General features: G+C 39.2%; 1 protein-coding gene across 1 annotated transcript in view; it reads left to right on the top strand.

The window, feature by feature from the left end:
• The window catches only part of WWTR1 (WW domain containing transcription regulator 1), a 78,885-nt gene that overhangs the window by 45,579 nt on the left and 16,307 nt on the right, over window positions 1-16,999 (top strand). The window contains exon 2 of the mRNA XM_050902540.1: window positions 1,159-1,295. Coding sequence (XP_050758497.1) covers window positions 1,159-1,295 — 137 coding nt within the window. The remainder of the gene's footprint in view (window positions 1-1,158; window positions 1,296-16,999) is intronic.

Here is a 16,999-nt window from a genome sequence, read left to right on the forward strand (position 1 = left end):
AAGATGATGTTAGACTGTGCTTTTATGAAAGGTGTATTGGCATGGTTTTCCAGACACAGAATATTTAAATTTTTATCCTTCTTTACATGTTCTTCTTAAAGGCTTCTCTCTTTTAAAGGTTTCTAACAAAAAACTACTAGAGGAAAACCCATCCAAGTCCAGCCAGTAGTCAGTAGCCTGGTTAGTCAGTTGGACAAAAACTGGACATGGAACCAGGCAGTCCCTAGATAGATACCAGACTATTGATTGCTTTAAGATAGTTCCTTTGTCTTTTCTCGTTTCAAATAGAATTACATGCCGATCCTTAAAATCTTTGTCCTCATAAGTTTCTTTCAAAACTGATGCATTTCAGTGAAAACCTTCAGTTGCAACAAAAGCACAGTTCCTTCACCACTGTATTCCGTGGCAAAAACCTTTTTACAGAGGTCACACTTTATAGTTATCTCACTGTAAAATCTCATGCAGATTTATGCACTATTCCATTGTTTTCGGGGTAATATAGGTACATCAGGATTTACATACTAGAGTGGTAGATACATTGTTGACCTACATTGACTACATTGCAAGAAAAACTATTAGTGCCTTTACAGAGAAATTGGTGATGACACGAGTCATGAGGACATAATCTGCCCCTTTTGGTAATGAGAATATATTCTGATATTCTTGGAGACATACAGACAGACTAGTTTTCATGGTGTGGTAAGGAACAAAGCAGTTGGATTTGGCAAGACAAACACTTGTCTTTTCAAAACTCAGCAAAATGACCATATATTGCTGAATGAAGAATGGCCATATATTTGAGTATGTGGAAAAAGTCTGGTAGGACAAGAGTAAACAACTTTTGGACAATTAAATAATCTGGAAGATGAGTGTGTATTACAGATTTTCAATATCATAATAGAATTCACTAGTTGTTCAAGTAAAAGTAATTATTCAACAGTAGTGCATAAAAAGTGAGAATGGCAGGGGCAGAAGATCAGAAGAAAAAATAAATGACAAGAAGATAGATAATTTCAAGTGGGTTAGGGTGAGATGAGAAGGGTGGAAAAACGTGGGATAAGAAAAGCAAATAGGACTTTCATGACATTATGCCTAACCATGTATATTATATACTCAGGTATTTTGTGTTAAGCTTGTGTTTTATGTTTTCTTTCTCAGTCACATAGAAAAAATTACAACATGGCAAGATCCTCGAAAAACCATGAACCAACCGCTGAATCACATGAGCCACCATCCTGCAGCTACTTCCACACCAATACCACAGAGGTCTATGGCAATGTCTCAGCCAAATCTCGGTGAGTACTGGATGTCATCTCTGTTGTGAAAATACAAAAGAGAGAGGAGAGCCATCTTTTACTGATTTGTTTGCCAAAGTAATTTTTGCTTCAGGAAGGGTAGCTCTGATTCTGCTATCAGGCCTAACAGTATGTTCTCCACTTCCTTTTCTTATTTTTCGCTCTGTAGAGCTGGCAGCAAGTGAATTCGTACTGTTTGAGGTGAAGTTCTAACATCTCAACATCTCATGCATTTTATTTTAGAGCCTCTGTGACAATTTTTTTATGCAGTATTGAACACAGAAGAATAAGCTCTTCCTGTGCTTTTTCATTCAGAGGTGGTATAAAGCCTCTACAAGCCCACCATATAATTTTCAAAGCTTACTGTGCGAAGTGCTGTTAGATCATCTGTCTGCAGTCTTGCCTGTGTTTCTTCAGGTCGGAGGTTGTAGCTGGTTTGCTTGTTTGTTTATGGTGGTGGGGTTTTTTTGCATAGTTAGGTTCTGCACTGGAAGCTACTTGCAAAATACTAAAAAGGCTATTTTGCAGTATGAATTACCTGAAGACTTTCTATAAATGGTGTGGTTTCATTGCTGTTCCTGTTTAGCACTTCAAGCTTAAATTTAAGCATCAACTTACATTCCTCTGATTTTGCCAGATAGGAGCCTTAGTGAAAATAAAGCCCTGAAAACTCTGAAAATTTTAAAGAAGAGATGTAAATGGAAGAAAACATTTTCATGTATAGTTGAGAATTACAAATAATCCCTAATATTTCACTTCTGCAGCTTTAACTTTTCTACCACTCAAGAAGATGAGGAACAGATAGGTCAGCTTACAGGCTCAAGATCACAAACCTATGTCAAATAGGTAGTCTTAAAAACACAGGCCAGATTCTTGTTCAAGTTAATTTTTGGTAAGTTGGTCTCGTGATTTCATGATTATTCATTTGCAGTGTGGTTCATCAAGGCTGTCTCTTCACATAGCAAGAAAATGGTAAACATTTGGCTGCCAATGGTCACAAATAGCAGTAATGCAATATACGTATTTACTTTTGTCTTAAATTTATAATAAACACCTAGGCTGTCCCCTGAGGTAACTAAGTTCAGTTCTTTCTTCTACCTTTCTCTCAACAACTGTCCTGCTTGAATATATTCAGTAAAAAGTGTTGATTATGTTATGCGATTTAGCGGACAGTAGCAAATTGTATCATGAGAATGGATATCTGAAGAAGAAACCTGAGTAAAATCTGAAAGGTTAGGGTGTACTGCAATGTGTCATGCTAAATGGTAAAACTAACAATGGCTCTGCGCACGTTACTTCAAACCACAGCTGTGTTGCGGTCAATCTGTTTATAGCAATTCTGAAATGGCCAAGAGGTAGGAATAGGACAGTGGGGTTTTTTGTTCATACTAACTCCTCAGCTTATGTTGACATCTGTTACATTCTCTCTAATGAAAAAACAAAGGAGGTACCGTAAATCAGGACAGTGTACAGCAAGCTTTTTCCCCCAATTTGTCAGTGGAAGTGAATCAAAGCCAAATCCTGTAATGAAACACTTGTATACTGAATTTTAGAGGAGGGTCTTTCTCAGGATACAAAGGATTAGAAATACATGCATACACCTAATTAAGAGTCTGTTCTTGAAGAGACTTCAGGTGCCCAACAGGGGCATTTCCACAGATTTCAAAATCTTTCACATCAAATACAGACTATATTTCATTTAGTACCCTTCACATTTATAGATGAGGTTCCACTTTTTGGTAGGTATTTGTACAGTGCTTGGCATAGTGGTTCAGATCTGTGACTGAACTTCCTAAACATTAGCCCACTAGAAATAGTATGTAAAAATTTCCACAGTGTCCATATTTATTTAATTGAGAAAATATTTTGTCAGTATGTTTTGGTGAACTTTTTCTCATTCTGGTGGCTTTCAAAAGCCATGCTGTGACAATGGGAGCAAGCAGATCTGTTTGCACAGCTGAGTAGCACTTTCAGCACCGTATTATTAAATTCAGCATCCCTGCTTTTCCAATCCACCTGTTTGAACACACCAAGTGTGACGCTATTTTATTTAAAAAGATTTAATCTAGAAACTGTGTGTGTATATATACATACATACACACACAGAAATTACAAGACTGCAATAATCTGAACAGAATACAGTAGCCTCTGAATACTTCATGTGACAGTTTAAAATACATGTGAGTGCAGTTTCCAGTACTAAAGTAGAATGTCTCTGTTTTGAAATTATCTTGGCCAAAAGGAAGGGCCTTTCTGCTCTTTTGTGATGCTAACAGTGTTACTGCTAAACCTGCTTTCTTGGGTCTGCTCAGACATTGAAGTGAGCAATTTGTTGGTCTGGCAGTCAGACCTCTAGCCAGAAGTGATTGTGCCAACATCTTACAGACATCAGAGGAGAAATGGAAACTGGATACCAAGTTAAGCCACTATTCTGGCCATAATTTTGTAACTTTTTAGCAAATTAAGTCTGTGCATCTGTCTTTTGCCTTAGCATTTTTTGGTACTGTAGGAATTAAAAGAAGTTTTTCTTTTGAAGATGTGCCACTTAAAAGAAAAGGACTTAAGTATTCCAGGTCTGCATACTGGTCTGCACTTCCAATTACTAACACATGTGTTTTCCTTGCTGTGCTTCTTACGAAGAGATGGAAAATATGGTCTGTTCTGTACAGCTTGTTGCTTTGGTTTGTAAACTCCTTTCAGCAATATTTGCTGGGAAGTGTACAAAGGCACTTATAAACATTCTGTCAAAAGTACAGAGTGTGACTAAGTGGTACCAAATCATAGTATGCCTATGCTTGAGACATAGAGAAACATATAGTGAAAGATGATTGAAATTAGTAGACAAACCTTAAAAAATCTGCTGTATTTTTCTACCTTTTTTCTTACTGTGGTTTTATGTTGTCTATTTATGAGCTACACATACTGGTTTTCTTATAACTTTAGCAGTGTTAGTTTTCTCACTAACGTTTAAAGCATTGCTTTTTAAGTGTTACATAACAAAGACATCTGAAGGCATTTCTTCCTTTGATGCATCTTGTTAAATTTACAGAAAACTAATACATGCTAAGCAGGTTTCTATGCTCATTTACACACCACCACTAAATTCAATGAAGTTTCATGAATGAAAAGGGAATTTTGTCCCAGAGATTGAAAGCATATTGTTGCAGGTTAGCATATATTCAGACTTGTTCAGCCTGCTTTTTCTGAATATTTTACCTTTGTTGTTCTTCTAAGACAGTTTGTAGATGGATATACTAAGGAAAGGACAACATTAACAGAAATCTTTTAACTAAATATTTTGTTGTTGGAATGCAACAGGGAAAATGATCAGCCTCTGACTGAAGACAACCAGAAGCACTGTATTTCTTGCATCTTCATAAGTACTTCATAAATCCCATTTACTTTGGTGCTGAATCTGCACATGTATTAGTTTTCTGCCCAGTCTGAAACATACTCTTTTTCAGCTGATTGATGAAGTATTAACTATTGCCCATCAACTCCATTATTGTGGTAGACTCAAAGACTATATGTGGAAGGAGGGGTATTTGTACACCCTTATTTTAGGCATCTAACCTAGGTCCCTGAATTAGGAGACCGAGCTCCATGGGCTTCCTGTGAATGAAAGGAAGGAGAGCACAGTTGCAGTGGACCTAAGCTAATGGTTAAACTACTGCCTGACTTAAATGACTAAATTGTTCTCTGGAAGTGCCTAAGTCCAAGCTAGGGAAGCTATTCTGCCTTAATGGCAGTCACTGGTGTAAGAAGATTGTGGAGGATGGTTTTTTTGGCTATGTGTAGCAAGATTTAGGGGAAAAAATTAGATCCTTATAAAAGTTTATTTTGCAACAATTAATTAAATGCTGCTTGTTTTGTAGTCTTTCTCTATTCTACATTATGCAACACTCAAAACCATTGTTATTTTCATCCTACTTCCTTCAAACTGTTTTAAAGAGATTTCTTTTGTGATTGTACTCTTCATCCAGTTGGTGAGCACAATCTGGTCTTCATTTAAATGTTTTTCAAGTTTAAGAGTTTGCAACTTATTTTGACATAAAATAATAAAACCCTCTGATAGTATTTATGTTTTCTATATAAATTAGCTTGGATTTATATGCCCAAGTTCCTTAAAAAGCTCGTACGAAAAGAACAGAGTCTATCTGCAAAAGAACTCAGAAGACCTTCTGGGCAAAGTGGCAAACATCATGGTACAGTCGGTTGTAGGATTTAGGCCTTACAACAAATACCAGTTGCAGACTGCAAGGCACAGTTATTCTAGGTCCTGTGTGAGTGACTAAGCTGTGTGTTAAGTAGTGCCCAGAGTTTGGTGGTTTGAGAGTTTTGGGCACTCTGCCACTTTGTAAAATGCCTTTGAGTCTATTTGGGTGTGGATAGGGGCTTTCAATTTATCTAACTAGAAACTGTGGTTAAAATGTGTGTTTCGTCTAACTAAACTCACCGAAGTCCAACTAGGCTGGACGTCCCTGATGCTCCCTAGTGCCTGGCTACCACTGTCGTCTTTGCCTCTCTCTTCACAGTGGGCAGTCCAGCATCAGCAATAACAGAAACGCATACCTGGTTTTGCCACTTTGCATTTTCCACTTCTGGTACACAAGAGAACTTGTGTGACTCATCAGACTTTGCATAGAGACGGGATTGATGGGTGAAAAGGCTTTTAAAAGCTGCAGTCACGTATGAGCTGGCTGTCAGGGAAGAAGTGATAAGGAGTGAAGCAAAGAGACGAGCAGAGCTATGTTTGTGTGGATCCCTTATGCATTAGAACTGAGCCATCATCTCTTACCCTGTCTGTTTGTCCCCTCATAATATATTATTTTCCATGTAAGTTTGGTCAAGATGATCTTTTGAGGTCCCTTCCAACCTGGGCTGTTCTATGATGATGGTTGATAAGTTGATAATTTCATAACTTGTAATTTATTATCTTAGTGCATGGTGTCTATTGGCCCAGCTAATCCTGCCTTCAGAAAACGTACCTGGATCACTGTTAATTCTGAACACTGACATAATACCTCATAACTATATGTTCTCTCAGATTCTGTCAAGATGAATTCATTAATATGTATACTTGCAGGGAAAAAAAAATCATAAAGATGCTTAATGTTATAATTCCTGAGGTTTCCAGTATTCCCGTACTCTATCTGTATCTGGGTGTCATGGTTTAACCCCAGCTGGCAACTAAGCACCACCCAGCCGCTTGCTCACTCCACCGCGGTGGGATGGCAGAGAGAATGGAAGGGTAAAAGTGAGACAACTCGTGGCTTGAGATAAAGACAGTTTAATAGGTGAAGCAAAAGCCACGCACGCAAGCAGAGCAAAACAAGGAATTCATTCACTGCTTCCCATCAGCAGCAGGTGTTCAGCCGTCTCCAGGAAAGCAGGGCTCCATCACATGTAACAGTTACTTGGGAAGACAAACACCATCACTCCGAACGTCCCCCCCCTTCCTTCTTCTTCCCCCAGCTTTATATGCTGAGCATGATGTCCTATGGTATGGAATGTCCCTTTGGGCAGTCGGGGTCAGCTGTCCCGGCTGTGTCCCCTCCCAACTCCTTGTGCACCCCCAGCCTACTCGCTGGTGGGGTGGGGTGAGAAGCAGAAAAGGCCTTGACTCTGTGTAAGCACTGCTCAGCAATAATGCAAACATCCCTGAATTATCAACACTGTTTTCAGCACAAATCCAAAACATAGCCCCATACTAGCTACTGTGAAGAAGATTAACTCTATCCCAGCCAAAACCAGCACACTGGGGCAGATTGTTTTAATTTATGTCTGTGCTGCTGGTTTTTTATCAGTTATCTGCTAGTGGCATCCTCAAAGGGGTATTGTAAGAAATCGTGAACTCATTCAGATGTCCTGAATTGAGAGACAGCTGCTAGAAGGTAAGTAATAATGTTATGAGCTTGCAAAGGTAAGGATGCCTATTCTGAGGTGAGGAAGGAAGCTGGATGAGTTTCCACACATGGCTGAGGGTTAGGCCTTGCAAATTTAAGGTTGTAGCCATCACAGAATAATTCTTGGGAGGTCTCTAACCCAATGTTCGGCTCAAAGCAGAGTCAGCTATGAGATCAGACCAGGTGCTCAGGGCTTCATGCAATCAGGTCTTGAAAACCTTTGTGACAGATTAGAGGGTCCTGGTGCAGTTCTCATGCTTTCATCAGGTAAGGGACTGGCATCATAAAGAAAATGGGTGTTGTATTGTCAACAGTAGTGGTGGAGTGTCAGAATATGTAATACACACGTAAGAATAGAGAACAATTTCTGGCAGAGGGAGAAGGGTGCTACATATACTTTTGTTTGCACTTGACACCTGCACTTTCACCTTATCAGATCATGTGTAAATATAGAGTATAAGAAAAACAAAACAACATGGCACGTCTGTGGTAGAAGCTGGTAATATTTGTCTCCATTTTATAGATCAAGCAGTTCGGGCGTAAAACAGTGGAAAGCCCAATGTTAATTTATTTAGGGTCAGTGTATGCATTGATCCTGAGGGTTCAACGATATTAACTTATTGTGTCAAACTCCAGATGAAGAACTATTTGATTTTGATTTTTTTTCCCTACTGAAGAAGAGAAAGCTCCTTACCTTAGAAGCTTAGTCTATCAAGATCCACCAGCAGGCATGACCCAAGTGATACAAGCAGTGGAGTGTTAACTGTTAAATACACTGGTTCTCTAAGGTGAAAGACATTATGTATTACACAATAGAATTTAACATGAAGAGCCTCTTACACTGACAACTGTTTGTGTTATAGAAATTCATCCGTGAATCTAAAAAGTTTAGCTTTCAGCTGTATTGCTAATGGTAATTTAATTGGGTCTGGATACAACTGGGAGTTATGGCACTTTGCCTCTGCTTTCATTTTTTTTAATCAGCCAGGAAATCCAACCAATAAAACAATGCAATAATCCTGTCTAAGAGCAATAAACACATGAACCAAAGTTTCCATATCCTGCCATGATAAAAGAGGTGTAACTATAATTGTTTGAGGATGATAAAATGCAGTTTTGGTTACCGTGTCAAAGTGAGTCTCTGGAGATAAGAACGCAGAAACTCCCAAAGTGTTTAAAAACGGGTGGTATGTATTTTAGTGATAACTAACATACATGAAATGGTCTAGATTTTGCAAGGCTTGGTTTGGCATTGCCTGGAAATTTGACTACAAATATGTAACATTGAGAGGAACATGTTTTTCCCTCAGTGTAGCCCATACCCTCACACCACCTGCACGGTAGAAAGGCTTCCTGTTCCAGGTCATTTTTAATTACTGGATATCCTGAAAGAAGCGGACACAATTCAGTTGTGGTCAATGTGAATAATTTTGGCACCTGCTTCTAGTTAATGAAATAATGCTTACAGGAGAGCTGAAAGCGTTGTAGAGGACTTGCATGTTCTGTGGGAATGAGGGTTTTATGACACAGCTCTGGAAAAGAATGGGCGTTTTTTTGGTTATTTGCAATTAAAACCTCTAAGAAGTAATTTATCAGGCAGATTTCAAATGGAATAATTTATTTATGTTTTAAGGACAGTGGCTAATAGTCCGAGAGACTAATAGGAATTAACTTCAGTATCAGGTGAATTAAATCCAGATACCTCAAAGGACACACACCTTTAAACCAGCAACTGACTATCTAGTAAATCTGAAATGTTAAAGGTTGATGTGTTCAAGACATGTTGGTATTGTTTCAAAACCTAGTAATTTTTAATTTTAACACAAAGAAGTTCCTGTTGGTGTAAGCATTTCCTTTCAAGGTTAGTAATCCAAACATGTGCCAGTGCAAGAGTAGAGCGTCATTTTCATAGTTTCAAAGCGGACGAAATGCAAAAGCTGAAACAAAAGTAAAAATAATTTAATAAATATTTTAAATAATAATGGTCATCAGTAACTGGTCATTAGCATTAAAGCTGTCTCTCCAGTCAAGCAGCCCCCACCATTATTTGTTGTTACTGATTTATTGTTAAAAGTGCTTACAGAGTAAATCTCTAATCTTTTAAATAACTTCCTGCTAAATCATAGCTTTGATGCTGCACCTGCAGGTTGTTCATTTGGGTTTTTTTTAAGCTTGACTCATTGAAGACAGGAAAGATTAGTTAAATGCGAATATCACAGAACTTAACATAACAGTTAAAACTGTTGAGAAATTTCTGTATAGCTATTTTCAGCCCAGAAATCTGAATAAAGGAGTCTCTGTGCACTGGGATAGTACAACTTTTTGGTTTAATACTTTACAGATTTTTGGAACAAAATGCACCAGAACTGAAAAGCAGCATTTTTTGCTGACCTTGTTGGAAGGCTAATGCTGTTTCTGGGAAATAAGTGAAACAAGCAGTTCTTTGTTGGCAGAAGCGGAGAGAGAAAAGGAGCGGAGCCTAGTCTTTTTTTCTTCACGATGTCGTGACTAAGTCAAAACTGTAATATGGCTGTGTTCGTTCTTTCTTTTTTTTTAACTTCTACAGACATTTGTTTTTCATCAGACTGTGTTGCGTGACACCTGACGCTGGCCAGTTCGTATGAATTAGGCTCTGGGCTGCCTATAAACAGAGTAGAGAAAAAGATCCACAGTTGCATCCAGACGCTTCTGACACTAAAATAATAAAAGTTGGTACAATCAGTTCAACGCATATGTCAGAAACAATTTACACTGGCATGTTTTGGCTTCTGCAACTTGCAGAGTCTCTTGCCCACAAAATAATCCTTGCTTAGTATATATCCAGCAAAGTCATCAACAGAAAGGTCTTCTACAGTGTCAGAAAACCTAATTCACTAGAATATCATTATTAATTTAAAAGCAAACAAAAGCAATAAAAGAATTTTTTCATTTTTCATCTAACTGGAAAAAGAAGATTACATAGGTCTAACTTGAAATGTGAACTAAATAGTTCTAATTCCATGGACTACAGTGAAACTGTGGCCACATAGTCCAGGTTTGGAACTTAGCTCTACATTTTTACTTGCTTTCATTTGAGCTGGAAAATTGTGTAATGGCTGTTTATTGAAGAGTCTTACTTCATTTTGCAAAATAAATTTGTTTTTCCCCAAGAGAACTGAATTCAAGGCCACCCTGAGTCTGTCTGCTAGAATGGTGACTACTTTTCACCTGCTATGTTATATCCAATCTCCTTTACCATAGCATGGTAGATTTGAGCTTTTCATATTTTTCCTTTGTTTGCAGAACCTTAGAAATGTTACACTGGGAGTGCCAAACCCTGCCTAGTGAATTTAAGCTTACTGAAGACCAGTTGATTTTCCTTAGTTACCTTTTGACCTCTCAAAAACAGTCCAGAGGTCCTAAGGCTCCCCAGACCACAGGCTGAAAAGAGTTGTTAAAGTGTCACTGATTTATTAGGTGAGTGTCATTGTACTGAAATCAGTATTCATATTGGGTAGTCTAGTCGGAGCGTGAACTACAGGTTTTTCTTCTTTAACCCAAACTCCATTATGTTCCTCAGCATTAAAATATAAATTCAGAATTCAAATATAAATAATAGCAGGCATTAATAAAATTGCGTAAATAGCACAACAATGTGCCATATAATTATATCATAAGGAGCAGAGATTTGTAGAATGTAGTTGTATTGTTAAGTTGCTCACTGGAGTTGACACAAGACTTTCCTTCACTGGCCTCATTCAAACCTTTAGTGACGAAGAGTTATCAGCTATATTCAACAACAGTGTTACTGAACTGTTCAGTACAGGAGTTCAGCTCTGGTTCAGTTGACTAGTTCCAGGAAAAGCAGTTAGGTAGACGACTTTTCTCAAACTAAGCTTATGTATATACCACAGGGGTAATTTTTCCATTGTTGGGATTCTTTTCATTCCAACTAGTGTATTTAAAGATTCACTATTAATTGAAATCTAGACAATATCAGACATATCAAACATGCTTAAAGGTATTCCAGGTACTATATTTTTGTTTTCCCCATGCATATTGTTGTAGCTCTACCCTTAAGAAAAGCAACTTATTCTTTATTCCAAATTTTTTTTTCTTGTTGTTTGAAGAACTCCCACACTGGCAAATGCAAAAGCAGTGAGAAGTCTTGGTCCTGTAATAACTATGTCATTGTACTTCTCCACACTTCTTTTGAGGAGACTGGAGTTCTGCCTGGATGCTTTTTTTTGCCCAAGTAGGTAGCGTTGCAGGATAAAACCTACCTGACGTTACATATAGTGTTGTGCATAGAAAATACAGAGGGCGAGGGGGATAGAGAAAAAAGAGGGGAATTGTTCTAAGTGATCATAAGTGTTGGCACAATTATATGGGAGACAAATACGACCGCAGATTTTAATGGTGTTGATTCTGTAAAGAAAATGCTGGGAAGATGCATGCAGGTAATTACCTGTAAAAGCACACTTCATTATCGATGTATAAAATAGAGGTTGATAATAGCAAGAATCAGATACTCTATTGAAACTTACTTTTGGAATTGTCCTGTCTAGGACAGTGTTTTAATTTGTACAGATTTGTAAACTTCAGTGTCATTTTTGCAAGCATAGAATAGGTGAAAATATGTAATGATTTTCAACAAAAAAACAGGTCACAAAAAAAGGTTTCCAGCAAATCTGAACCTTGGTTTTAATTTATTTTGTGGAAAGTCCAGTCATATTAATTGTATCATTCCAGGACTACATACATTGGAAACATCCATATTTTTTGCCACAGTGAAAGGAAACAATCATATTTTCTGTCATGAAATGTGGAGAAGCATGCACAGGGCCAATATGAGCAGATCCTTTGACTTTACAATGTGTAAAGATGTTTTCTGTAGTAAGATTGGTATGGGATGAAGTTATTTTTCATATGTAGCAAAACAAATCACTTGCTAGTGTATTTTGATTTATTCCCAGATGTACCTTGCCATAGTCTCCCTGTGCAGTCAGAAAGTTTGAGACGTTAGAAAACATCTGCAATCTCCTCTCCAGCAGAGAGGCCAGCTCAGTGGAGCTACAGTATGTCCAGTCGCCTCCAGATGCGGTTTCCTTTTTTACGCAGACTTGAATTCAGGTAGAGCTTAAGGACTTTTTAAATATTCCTTTTGAATTACTAGTTTCCAGCATCCTGACTGAAAGGTACTGAAGGGTACATCAGATCAGTTGTACTGCTTCTGAACAGAAAATATTTTACAGAAGCATTTAGTTTACTATACAAGTGCTATGCACTCACCCTGCATTTGTACTGGGCTTGGCTGGGATGGAGTTAATTTCATAGCATCCCCTATGGTGCTGTGTTTTGGATTTGTGACTAAAACTGTTGATAACACACCAAATGTTTTGGCTATGGCTGAGGAGAGCTTGCAGAGTGTTGAGGCTTTCTGTTTTTTCCCACTGTTTCCCCTCCCCACTGCAAGTAGGCTGGAGGTTCGCAAGAAATTGGGAGGTGACACTGCCGAGACAGCTGATGTGAATTACCTAAGGGGATATTCCATGCCATATGATGCCATGCTCAGCAATAAAAGGTCAAGGAAAGGAGGAGGGCGACGTTCATGGTTACAACGTTTGTCTTCCCAAGTAACCCTTACATGTGCTCAGCACCTGCTTTCCAGGAAGCAGCTAAACATCTGCCTGCTGATGGGAAGTCGTGAATAAATTCTTTATTTTGCTTTGCTTGTGTGCGCAGCTTTGCCTCACTTATTAAACTGTCTTTATCTCAGCCCACAAGTTTTTCTCGCTTTTGCTCTTCCAATTCTCTCCCCCATCCTGCTGGTGGGGGGAGGAATTGAGTGACTGCCTGCATGGGGGCTTAGTTGCTGGCTGGTGGGGGGCCCAATCCGCCACAGCAGGACAACTGCAGGTTTCAAAAACTATGGGTGGACTTACTGCACATTTACACTGTATTGAACCACCTATGTCCAGTAAGCCCCAAATTGTTGGATTTGCTTTGTGTGCTCGCACACACTGTACAGCACATGCAGATTTCTGCCAGACATCTCAAAGCCTTGTAGCCAGCTATCTTCCTAGTGGAATTGTTCAGTTCACCAAGAAGTCCCTTTTCCCCGTCTGTCAGAACTCCAGTGGCAAATGCTTTTGGTTGCAGCTTGTGCAGCACTACTGCATTAGGTTTTCTGAAGCATCATTCAGTAGCTTTAACTGCTCTGCCAAACTGCAGGATTTCTGGGCCGATAGTTCGTTGAGGAGGATTACGAGTTCTATGGGTTTCACATTAGTACTGCCAGTGCCTGTCTCTGTGCCTCTGGCTTTGTGTGTAACATGACTGCATTTCCTTTCTGTGCATCATTTGCCTCAAGTGTTCCAGCTGCTACTAGGTTTGCAGGGAACAGGGAAAGCTCATTTATCACTGGTAGACTTTCTTTATGTTCTTTGACCTGGACGTTTCTTTAGGTCTTCCGATCTTCTCGGGTCAAAATTTCTCTGAGATAATAGCTGTCGATGTAGGAAGCTGCAATTTTCAGTATAAGCCTGTCTGCATTCCGGTAGTATAGTCATCTTTCTTTATCTCGAGAGCATTATGGAGAGAATCCCAAATCTGAAATTGTATGGAGATCTAACCCAGGTCTGATAACGATCCTCTCAAAGGTAGTGCTAATACACTTCCACAAAATGAAGTGGGTGCCTCTGCACTGCAGTCCGTGGGTTCCAGGAGACTTAACTTGGGGATCAAATGACATCTACATGCCTCTGGAGAAGTCATGTTGGATGACACACTGGCATCTCTGTGCTGTACTCTCCAGAACACCTGATTCTGGAAACATGTTGCAAAGACGGTTTAGATATACCTGCATGCTTTCCACAAGGTCCAGAAGGATTTATTAGTGTGGGCTTTGCACCACCTACAGGTAATAAAGCTGCCTCTAGACCCAGACTGGCCCTGGATATAGCACAGGACTAATCCACGCCTGTTCGATGCAGCTAGTACTGATCTGCGTAGGTAATAAAACTAATCTGCACTCTGAACAAACCATGTAGTTAATACTTTGAAAATTCACTGTATTTCACTCCTGGCTTATCTGGAGGATATCAGTGCTGGATGCTATTCTTAGCACCATAAACAGGAAGAACTTTTGTCTTGGGTAAATCAGGAGCCCGTACAGTGTCTTTGGATTGTTGAATATCAGAAGTACTAGACTTGCTTGTGCAGTTGCAGACTTCTTCACTGGAAATGACTGATACCGACAATCACTGCATTTACACAACACTGTGAGATGCCCAAGGGTATCTCCAGCACCAAAAATTTTAAAGTGGTTCTGTTCCTCAGTCTTTTGACTGTTGTGTACAATCTGGGAATTTTCACCACTGTCTTCCTGTGCTTACCAGGCTATGTTCTCAGTCAGCTTGTCTCTTTCTTAATTCACAGCTCCTTTAGCTGGAGCTGATATACTTGTGCAACACTACTGGCTGTTACTGTTTTCTTCATTTTCCTGGATGTTTCGGTTAGATTTTCCCTGGTACTTGAAGACATTTTGCTATCAGTTATGTTGTTTTCCTGGGAGCCACAGTCATGCTTTCTATGAATGTTTCCTGTCTTGAATCAGGGACTCTTCATGTATGTAAGATTACCCATAAGTTACTGTCTCTCTAGTCTGTCTACTACATCTGTATTACTTTTGGGGATTATTCCCGGTAATACAGTCCCATTCATTTTTGTAGACTTTTCCCAGTGAGATAATAAAATCTTTCCACCGTTTTCTCATCTTTGTCTTCTGTGGTCAGTTCTGTATACAAAGTGAGGTCTTTATATTGCTGATTTGGTGTTTGCAGAGCATTGTGTAGCACAGCTGCAGCAGCGATGCTCATCTGCAGGCAATAGCTCTTTGAACTTTTTTCTTGTACTCTGCCTCCTCGGGAGTACATTCTGCACCCCTCTCTTGTCCTGGAAAATGCGTTGCTTGGTGTGAAGCATGTGTGCGTGTTCACACACAACCTCAAGCTCAAGAATTTCTATCAGTGAGAGGCCAGTGAGTCAGCTGGTTTCCTGCACAATGAGGATGACAGGGAACTGAGCAAGCAGGGAAACATGACACATATGAAGGATTTATCTGCTGCCGATGGGTATTTGCTAGTGCACAAACTGTATGAAGATTTTAGTGCCCAAATCACGTAACGTGGGCCAGGAACTGTGCTGAGGAAAATGGCAGTGGATGCAGGGTGGCTGTTGACTGAGGGGAAAAGGAGCAAGCACTTCATCTTCGGTGCTCAGCATGTCTTTGGCCTCATGGTTTATCCTGTGGGAGTGTTTCAAACTGGAGATGATATGCTGCATTTCATATGGCCCGGGCTTCAGTAGCCCCAGGAAGGTGACGAGCAGTGCTTGTCAAAAGTCTGGAGGACCATTTGGACAGGCTGTTTTGCAGAGGACGTTCCGTGTGCCATCACATGTGAACTGCTGGTATAGAAAAGCCCTAAAACTTAACACATTAACTGAAGGCTTGCTCATAATCATTTCAGTGCCTTTCAGTGGAACCAACGCAAAAGAGTACTTGCAAATCTGCCATGATTTAATTACTAGCTAGTTCCCAGAGTCAGCTGTTTTATTACCGTACATGTAACATTTTGACCCTTGGGATATATTTTTAGAGCAGCTGAATGCAGCAGTTGTTGTGGGAAGTGCTGCAGAATGCTCCAAGTTTTGGTTTCGTTCTGTTTTCTATAATAGATATAAAAAAAGATCACCTAACAGTCTTGTGTTTTATACTATTTTTATTTCCAGTTAATATTTGTTTTGAGCTAGGTTAGATTAACTTAATGTGCATTAATGTGCATTATATGCACGCACAAAAGCTAGATTTGACTTCACAAAAGTAGACCACTTATGTCCTAAATTTGCTTATGGGACATTATTGTGATTGCACTCAAGAACAATTCAAATGGAATGATGCTGTTATGCAGTTGGTAGGATCAAAACCTGGGCCTTAGCATCTGTGTATTTATAAACTGGTTTTGAATGATATTAAAAAAAGAAAATTGATTTTATCACCATATCAATTTAATGCTCCATTTTAAGTTGGACTTTATCATAAACATACTCTATCCAGATACCTTGACAAAACTATCTGTACTTGTTTGAAAGCATAGATACATGACTCCTCTATACTTAATGTTTCTGAGTCTCTTCAGTTTGGGCTGCTATGAAAGTAGATGTCTGGTATTCAAACTGAATGGAGAGTTACCTGAATCCCATTTTTTCTTGAAGCAGTGTATGCTAGAGAAAAATGTGGTGTCAGTGGGTTCAGATGACCTTCAGTAAGTTTGTCTCTATGACCCAAATCAATGGTTCTTTAAAAGCCATTCCAATTAGCGGTAGTTTTGAACAGATCTGGTTTTCTGTGGACCTGTGTCCAGAGGTTTAGACCTATGAACCTCTGAGGAGAAAGACACTGACTGAAAGAGGAGCAGAGCCAGATAGTGCAGGTGGTGGAATTGGCTGAGGATGGCCCCTACCTACTCCTTTGCCTTCTGTCTGTGCGTCTCCTGCACTGAAACTTGTAAAACTTTGCTGTCGCTGTAGCTTTATCAAACCCAGATGATGCAAATAACTTTTTTTCGGAAGTAGAATGGATTTTTGTTGTTTCTTAGAAATATGATGACATACTTACGGCATATTTGACTTGTAGGAGATTCAGTGTGATGTAATTTCTGTACTCCTAATGTCAAGGTGTGGGAATGCTTACTTTATTTACTGTACTGAGCTCCTGTAGTTCCTTGATGGTATGTAACAATGGATAGTATTGCTTGA

Source organism: Gymnogyps californianus, chromosome 10, assembly GCF_018139145.2.
Source record: "Gymnogyps californianus isolate 813 chromosome 10, ASM1813914v2, whole genome shotgun sequence".
Taxonomy (NCBI): Eukaryota; Metazoa; Chordata; class Aves; order Accipitriformes; family Cathartidae; genus Gymnogyps; species Gymnogyps californianus.